Source organism: Manis javanica, chromosome 8 (assembly GCF_040802235.1).
Source record: "Manis javanica isolate MJ-LG chromosome 8, MJ_LKY, whole genome shotgun sequence".
Classification (NCBI taxonomy): domain Eukaryota; kingdom Metazoa; phylum Chordata; class Mammalia; order Pholidota; family Manidae; genus Manis; species Manis javanica.
The window spans coordinates 125,227,753-125,237,232 of NC_133163.1; the positions used below are offsets into that span (position 1 = coordinate 125,227,753).

At 47.4% G+C, this 9,480-nt stretch overlaps 1 protein-coding gene across 1 annotated transcript; it reads right to left on the reverse strand.

The window, feature by feature from the left end:
• Positions 1–5,315: 5,315 nt before the first annotated feature.
• Positions 5,316–9,419, reverse strand: VMA22 (vacuolar ATPase assembly factor VMA22). Its single transcript, XM_017662114.3, has 5 exons — positions 9,246–9,419; positions 9,067–9,170; positions 8,897–8,979; positions 8,161–8,292; positions 5,316–6,326 (listed from the first exon to the last, which is right to left on the reverse strand). The coding sequence occupies exons 1-5, from the start codon at positions 9,417–9,419 to the stop codon at positions 6,214–6,216; spliced, it is 606 nt and encodes a 201-aa protein (XP_017517603.3). The 3' UTR covers positions 5,316–6,213.
• Positions 9,420–9,480: the final 61 nt, after the last annotated feature.

Below are 9,480 nucleotides of genomic sequence, written 5' to 3' on the forward strand. Positions count from 1 at the left end.
TGTATAGCGATTCAAAGTCAGACAGACTTACACACAGCATCAAACAAAAGTTACTGCCCTCATTGCCACATCAGACTGCCCTCTGAAAGGCTGCTCTGAGCCTTTATACCTCCACTTTCCTCCCTCCACCAGTGTTCACTAGCAGCTACCTTTATTCTCCCTACCTCTGCTTCCTCTATGACCAAAAACAAGCCTATTGCAGGCGATGGCCAGTCACCTATGGAGGATGTCCCTACTGGTCTTGCACCATTCACTGCATGGGTAACTCCCGGTACCCACAGTATTACTCTTCCCACCGTTTCATGAAATATCCCAATGGCTCATTCTTCTTATCAATTCCAGATCCCTGGGACTCTCGATGGGCCACCGGAGTCACAGCCTCAGTTTACTATGGGGGGTCCTTGACCCCCCACAGTACCCTTCATATCTCTCGAAAATATGTTCCCTCTCATTCCCAGATCTCTCAAGTTGCATCAGATATCAGACATTCCGAAAAAGTCACTATTCAAACTATTGACGGCGCCTCTTCATCTTCTTATCCCCGCCCCTCTTCCAATTTCTCCTACTCTTGGTTACAGCTCATTCAAGACACCACCATCTTTCTCAACCACACCCTCAACACTGCCAATTGTTTCTTGTGCGCATCACTACAGTGCCCACTGCTGGCCAAAGTGCCCCTTAATATTTCCAACTACTCCTTCCATGCAGAAGGACAACTCCTCTGCCCCCTGGCAGACATACCCCTATGGGAACCAGAATACGCAGATAATCTCACCATCCACCACTGCGTAAGCCCAACTCCACCCCCCTCCAGCACACTTCACTGCCTCTCTATCTACACCCCTACCTCCGGCTCTAAGACTTTCACGCAACCGGGACACTTCTTTTAGTGTAATGGCAGTCTTTTCAACTCACTGCCTCCCAACTCCAGCACACCCTGCATTCTCATCACCCTAATCCCACAGCTTACACTTTACAGCATGGCAGAATTCCTTGAGCTCCAACCTCCCTTGCCCTTGCACACAAGAAGGGCTGCTTTCCTTCCCATTATAGTCGGTATTTCCCTAGCCACCTCAGCCATTGAGGCAAGATTTTCAAGGGGAGCCTTGGGTCACTCTCTATGGGCAATTAGAGATCTCAACGCCAAAGTTGAGGGAGCCCTGGCATCCACTGCCGATTCCCTGGCCTCTCTCCAAAGACAGGTCACTTCGCTAGCTAAGGTCGCCCTTCAAAACCGGCAGGCCTTAGATCTGCTTACAGCCGAGAAGGGCAGCACCTGCGTCTTCCTCCGGGAAGAGTGCAGCTATTACAGTAACGAATCCGGCATTGTAGAAACTGACATCACCAAACTCACCGACCTTGCCTCCAGCCTCCACGCTGCTTCCAATTCCAACCCATTCTCTTCAATACTAACAAACCCCCTCCTCACCTGGCTCTGGCCCATTGCAGGCCCCATAATAATCATTCTAATCACCTGTCTCTTCTTACTCTGTATAATAAAGTTCATCAAAATCCCAAGTTGGAAAAATCTCTAATCAAACTTTCAACCATCTTTTACTCAGGAACTACCAGCTTTTAGCCACAGAAGATCCCTCACCCTCACGTGACCTCCTCACCACCCACTGAGATGGACCCCTCTCTCCGCTGGAAACTGTTCCTAGAAACAATGGCCGCAGACGCCTGGCTTCTGGCACCCGTATCCTCTTGGCACCACCATTGGAATCAACAAGTCCTCGACCTATGGTTACAGGGAACCTTCATTGATTTCCAACCTGAAGAAGCCCACATCTACCCGTCCTTACTGCGGGGAGTCCTATCAACCCTCTCCTCCCGGTCCTCTAGCCCTCACTCCCTTCTCCGCCCCTGTTCAGCAGGAAGCAGTCAGAGAGAAAGCAACGTCCACAACCCCTTAGAGGAGAAAGGGGGGAATGAAGGGCCCCCACCCATAAGATGGCGAACTCACTCCTCACCCCCCCTAATCCCAGCACCTAGCCAACAGCCAACAGCCCCGTAGAAGTGACACCTCAATCAGCTCATGCCCCTTCCTACATAACCCAACACCTTTCCCTAATAAAGCGGAATTCTCTGGTGAATTGCTGCTGTGTGTCGCTCCTTTCCTTTCAGTTACTATTTGCAGTTTTATGGCTTCTAGGCTAAATAGGACAAATCGTGTTATTAGGTTAAGTAGCACTATCTGGAGTTGGATTTTCCTTTTTGGAGCAACTTGACAAGATTAAGAATGCATGGCTGAATATGAGGACTAGAAAGAGTAAAATTTTAATTTAAATGATGGGAGAAAACTAAAACATCTGGAGACTCATAGCTACATATTTTGGGGAAACTAGAATTCTGGATCTAGTCTATGTCCCAATGACTAGTACTAGAATTTAGTACAGATAAGGCTGCATTATTGAAACAATACTTTCCTCTAAAATCACCCTCATTTTTATTTATTTATTTTATTTTGGTATCATTAATCTACAATTACATGAGGAACATTATGTGCCCCCCCCCACAAATACCATTACAGTCACTGTCCATTAGCATAGTAATATGCTGTAGAATCACTACTTGTCTTCACTGGGTTGCACAGCCCTCCCCCGTGCCACACCCCCACATTATACATGCTAATAATAATGCCTTGATAATGTGAAGCAAATAATCCATTTTCCTTTTTCTCCTGCCCTTATCCCTCCCTCCCCAGCCATCCTCCTCAGTCCCTTTCCCTTTGGTAACTGTTAGTCCATTCTTGGGTTCTGTGAGTCTGCTGCTGTTTTGTTCCTTCAGTTTTTCCTTTGTTCTTATACTCCACAGATGAGTGAAATCATTTGGTACTTGTCTTTCTCCACCTGGCTTATTTCACTGAGCATAATACCCTCTAGCTCCATCCATGTTGTTCCAAATGGTAGGATCTGTTTTCTTCTTATGGCTGAATAATATTCCATTGTGTATATGTACCACATCTTCTTTATCCATTCATTTACTGATGGACTCTTAGGCTCCTTCCTTTTCTTGGCTATTGTAAATAGTGCTGCGATAAACATAGGGGTGCATCTGTCTTTTTCAAACTGGAGTGCTGCATTCTTAGGGTAAATTCCTGTTAGTGGAATTCCTGGATCAAATGGTATTTCTATTTTGAGCTTTTTGAGGAACCTCCATACGGCTTTCCACAGTGGTTGAACTAGTTTACATTCCCACCAGCAGTGTGGTTTGGCTTCACTTTTGATGGGAAGTGGGCCAGAGTTGTGTGGAAGTTCTTTTCGTAAGTCATTTCCCTAAAAGGGAGGCAGGGGTGTGGGGTGTGGTGAGCAGCACCAGGTCGGCAAGCCCTTGTGATAGGGAAGATTTACAATGACAGCAACCTAGCGGTGACTCCACTCTCTCGCCTCCCTCCTCAACACAAACAACACTACACGAGGACAGTAATTTACGAGGTGGCTCCCCTCCGCCTCACCCCACCCCCTCAACACAAACAAAAAACCCCACTCCCTTGGTTTCCCACCTTGCTGAGCAAGGGTTCCCAAGGTTCACTCCCTAAACTCCCTCCCCCTTGTCTGCTCGCTTGCTGTGCACACAGGAATGTTACAGATAAGGAAGCAGAAAGATATATATTGCTCCCTTTTCCTTTATTCGGGGCTCAGACTTTTTGGGAGATTGCTCCCCTCTGAGCTCACCGGTGTGAAATAAAGCCTCAACACTGCAAGACCTCCGAGTGCCGCTTGGTTTTTCCGTCGGTGACCCAGTCCAGGCTTTTCAGTATTTTCCGTAACATTTGAATACTCAGAAAAAAACAGGAACTCTAACAAAACAAAGCAGCCGCAAAACCAGAGAAGTTAGAATGTCAGGGACCTCTTCCAGCTGGCCCTCTCCAGTCCTTTAAGTACTTCATCCTAAACCTCTGGAGAGACTCAGATCCACCTGTGACAAACGCCCAGTGACAGCCTCAGCCATCGCCTGCCTTTTCCCCGCTCGCCCTCTCTCCCCATCCTCTCTCCTGTCCACCAGCCCCCACTCAGCTCTCTCTTCCTCTGGTAGGGGGAGGGAGGGAGGGAGCGCCCCCACCCAGCTGTGGCAGGGGTCTCTCTTTGCAGCTGAGTTTAACAATAATACTCAAAATTTTTTAAAATGTTATTATTCAATATTAAACATTTATAATATTTTTTACATTATGTACACAGCATCTTTTATAATTAATAAGTTCCTGATAGAGAAAACAGCTGGCTAATGATGTTACGTAAACTAAAAACGTTCAAAATGGGGCCCAGAGCTTCCGGGGTCTCAACTTCTCCAGGATCAAATGGAGAGAAACGCCCAATTTGGCCTGAGGCTTTTACCTAGCAAATATATCCCATGGAAAGGAAAAAAACTAAGAAATTAGAAGGTATTGTCCCTACACCAGGGGTCAAACCCAGGCCACTGAGGTGAAAACGGGAATTCTAACCGCTAGCCCACATAGGAGGATGCAGTAACTGTTTCTCGTCTCTTTCTATATATATACATACATACACACATACATCGCTCATCAGCTTAGCATCCGCACGTCGCAAAATGCAGTTAATTGTCCAGAGCGTCTCACGGGTGGAATCCCGTTCTCATTGCGCCTGCGCGAGCCCCGGCCTCAAGGCGCTGCTTTTCTCCAGACTGCCCCGCCGTGGGAACACGAGGTGGGCGGGGAAGTCCCCCGAGGAACTGGAGTCCGGGCGGTTTGCTGACGTCGCCTGGGTACGGGCCGACCCCGCTGGAATTGCTCGACTTTCAACCTCAGCTGACATCTAAAATAAAGGACCCCACCCAGGACCGGGGTTCCACGTGAATCTTTCCCGTAGAAAAGCATGTTATCTTCTTGGCTTCAAAATCTTACTGGTTGGCACTTAATTTGATAGCTGGATTTTGTTCTGAAATTCAACAAAATGTGTGGGAAGGGATGTCCTTTTTTCCTCATCAAGGGGATATCTTCTGAGTGCTTCACTGAAGAGCTCAAGCTCAACATTCCCCCAAACCAACCACAAATCTGCCCTATGTGACTAAAGTAGATGTTAAAGACTCAAGAATTGAAACAGGTGCCTGTCTTAACTGACAGTAAAATCAATGAAATGATGGAAGCTGAAAATATGGTTACAGGTATACACTGGGATTAAGGGAAAGAAAAAGGTGGCATCTCAAATCAGCAGTAAGGGGTTGACCACAGTGTGTTGGACCTATGGTAAAAAAGATGAATGCCTCAACTGAACCCACAATGGTTCTTGAGGAAACGACTGGAGAATTCCTTTATACTACATCAATTACGACCCCAAATCCAGAAATCATAAAACTGGTTGATAAATTCAAGTTTATTTAGAAAAAATGACTAAGAAAAAAAAACTAGCTCTCACCCTATTCATTAAATTGTTCAATTTTCATACAGTTTAATGTATTTTAATTTTCAATAAAATTGTTAAAAAAAACACCACCATAAACAAAGTTAAGACAAACTGGGTAAACACATTTACACCTCATGTTATGAACAAAGAACTAATTTCCCTCAAATACAAAAATTAGCTCCTGCTAAAAATATCAACAAACAATAAGAAAATTAAGCAGGACAGAGTTCCCAGTACAGGAAATACAACTGGCCCTTCAAACAAATTGAGAGGCTGGGTTTCACTTCTGAAAATATAAAGGCAGGTTTTTAAAAACCTGAAAGGTCTCAGAGTTCCCTTAAAAATCTAAGTCATATCTTTTTTACTTTCTGGGTTAAAATCTGCCAAGGGCTACCCATCTACTCAGATGTGTTTTTATTGATGTGGACTCATCCGTGTATGATTTTTCTCTTCATTAAAATCTGTTTGGAGGATTTCGTGAAACTTAAGCACTATTTTTTGTCCTTCCCTGCCACTAGGTGTGCAGTATTTCATCCTGTAATGAAACCACAGCCGATCTATCCATGATGTGCTGGCTGTTCACTAATATGAACTAACTTAATGGCTTTGCACCTGTCCCACATGAATGTGTCCTAGAAAAACACAAGCTTCTAGAAGTGGTTTCACAGTAGTGACTTTCAACATTACTCAGTTTGCCTCTTCAAACTTTCATACCTAACAAAAGTTGGAAACATGCAGACCAGAGATATTTTAAGGAGGGGGGATTAGCTGAGGCAGGGCCATCTGAAAAGGAAGGCCCAAGGTAAGGCAGCCACAGGAAGAACTGCTTGCTGTCCTGCCTCTGTGGTCCAGGTTAGGCATCCCCAAGCTCCAGGTTTTTAAGTTTCTCCTGTAGCCCCTGGAGCTGGCTTCGACCCCAAATGATGCAGATCTGAAGGTTGGCCATGTCTATAGCCAGTTGCAGGCCTAAAAGAAGAGGTGAGATTGTTATCATGGTATCTGTGGTGTGACACTTGTCTCAAGGGCTCTGGATATCCCCAGGGACTGGAAGGGCCCCAGGCCTCTCTGGCCTCCACACTATTCCTACAACACTCCAGGTATAGCTTTGATTGACTACTCCAGAACCTTGCTGGACTCACCTTCACCTCCTTCAGGTCTTTGCTAACATGTCACCTCCCAAAAAGGAATATTTGACCCCCTTATATCATCTACCAAGAACAAAAAAGTCACAACCATGACACTGTCTCATGCCCTTATTTCCTTCCTCCATCATCACTTCCTCACTGCTCTTGCCCTCTCTCCTTCCACTTGTTTTGTTCCTCCACCCCCAAGAGTGATCCATACTCTGGGTGGCTTTCGCTTGATTTCTCTGGTGCATCACTTGTCCTCCGGATCCTCCACATGGCCCAGTCACTGGCCAGTCCTGTCTTCAACCTGCCTGACTGAAGGCCACACATCTGAGTCCTTCCTCCAGAAAACATTTTCTCCTCTCGGCTTCTTGGATTCTTTGCTCTCTGGTCATTGCTCCTGCCTCACTGCTACATCTCAGTCTCAACTGGCTTCTTCCCTCACTCTCTCTGACCTTCTGTCCACACTCCTGGGTCCTCTGCTTATCCCAACCCATCTCAGCTTTAATGCTGCATCTGTGTCAGAATCTTGAGAATTTAAACACCAGTGTTATTTGGTGGGCTCCCAAATCTCTCTCTCTAGACCAAGCCTCTTCCAATCATCAGATACATGGGCCCAATCACTTGCTCAAAATCTCTACCACACAGCACAAGGAACATACCCACCACCCAACTCCTAACTTCCCTTCCACTGAGGCTCTACAGCCCTCCCACACCACATGAAGGCAGCTCCATCCTCACAGGTGTTTTGGTTGTACACAATGGACTCATCCTTTGCTCCTCTCCTTCCCTTACTCATGATCTGCCAAGAAATCCTGTGGCTTCTACTCCCAGAACATGCAGGTTCCCACCACTTATCCTGCCCTCCAGTGCTTCTGCTTGCATCTTAAGCATGGCTGCTCCCTGGTACTTGCTTCCTCCCTCTGCTCTAGTTTATTCCCAAACAGCACCCATAGGATTCCTGTCACCCTCTGCTCAGAGCCACCCCATCACTCCCAAAGTCCTCATCAGGGCCTACACAGCCCTAAAATCAACTGGGCCTAGCCCCCTATGACCTCAATTACTGCACTCCCTGCTGCACCAACTCCACTCCAGCCCAATGGCCTCCCCCTGCCAGTCTAGAAGCAATCTTGCCTCAGGGCTTTTGCCTGGCTGATCCCTCTGCCTAGAACACTGTTACCCCAGATCACCCACAAAATTCTCTCCTTCATCTCTTCAGAGAGGCCTTTCCAGGCTACCCTTCATAAAACAGCTCCCCAGCCCACTCCTGTCCCACTCCATCCACCATGCCCCATCTTCACAATAGTCCTTTATACCTGTTATTATATATAAAATATAATAAAATTTATGTTTATGTTCTTATTTATACTTATTTATTTGTCTACTTATTTGCATGCTGTCCTTCTCCCCTGAACAGAATTTACATTCTACAAGGGATGTTTGTTTCATTTCTTCCTGTACCCCCAGAACGATCATGAGCCTGGAGCACTATGACTAATAAATGTTTTCTGAAAAAAAAAAGCAGGTCTGCAAAAAATGTCTGCAACAGAGAGAACCTGCAAAATACTTTGCTGACTAACCTTGGTCCTGGCACTGGTGCCTCAGTGCTCCCTGTAGAAAGAGGGTCTGTATTTGGCCCAGGGCCACATGGCTGAATGACAGTGTCCACTTACCCTCCTGGAAGCTGGCTTGGGCCTGCCGGAGACTGTGAGGAACTAGGATTCCAAACCAGTTCAGGGGATCCTGGGGGGCTGGGGAGGGCTCCGGCTCTGGGGTCCTGGTGAGACCCTTGCGCCTGCGCAGAGCTAGAATAAAAAAGGCTAGAGGTTGAGGATCTTGCCACCTGGCCTTGTCTTTTCAGTGACAATGTTGAAAGTGATCTGAGATCAGGATCCATTAAATATTGACAGTTGGAAAATCCCCCCAGCTTTTATGTTCTGGAAAACAGCTTACCACAAAGAACCACACTATCCCTTGTGATTCAGATTAGTCTCTGTCCACTCTTTTTCAGGACTCTCATAAAACCATCAGGTGATACCCTTTGTACAAGTGACAAGGCTACACACTGACCTTTCCATTTACCTGAACATGCTGAAAGGCTCCAACTCTAACTCTTGTGAATAAACTGAAATTATAAGTTTGTCCCTTGAATCTAGCTAGACACAGAGATAAACATTTTCTGTTCAGCTAAGACTTCCCAATTGCAAAACAATCCCATCCGTAAAGGACCTCGCCTGTAAAATGTCTATTTCTCTCTACAAAAGTCTAAGGCAAAAACCGAGCCCTGCTGACACATCCTATTCTTCTGATCTGGGGTGCTCTCTCTGTCCCAACAGCCTTAATAAAATCATCTCCTCAACTGTCCTGTGCATTTTTTCTTTGACATCGGGAGGAAGAAGGGGAACTCACCTGCCTCCCGGGGCCCCACCTCCTCTGGGGTCTGGCGGCCGGCTCTCACCACCCACAACTTCTGGATTCCTTCTTGGGCCTCACTGAGAACCGAGAAAGGAGAATGGGCGTTTAGTGGCCCCGGCTTGGATCCTGCCCGCCCACCTCCTCCAGGATTCAAGGCTCCTCACCTGGTGCACAAGCGGACCTGAGGCTGCATGCGGGAGGCATACTGCAGAGGCCCTACCGCCTTGTTGCCCATGGCGTAGCGAGCTTTGGAGAGGGACAGCCAGCCCTAGGAAGAGGGAGGAGAGCGGTGAAACTCAGCTTACCTCCTCCTGCCCGCCCGCCGCCCGCCCCAGGCTCCCACCTCCTCGACCCGGGCGTTTAGCGCTGCCCGCTTCGCCTCTAGTTCCTCCAGGTCCCCGAGAAGCTGTAGAAGCAGAGCATCCAGCTCGGCCCGAATGCCCGTGGCCGCCATGGTACCACCAAGCTCAGGGCCGGAGTCATCGTCCTCCCAGGCCGCCCAATCACCGCCCGCCATGCTGCATGACAGCCAATAGGCGCGCGTGTCCGCCTTCAGAAAGGGCGTCCCACTGGGCCGA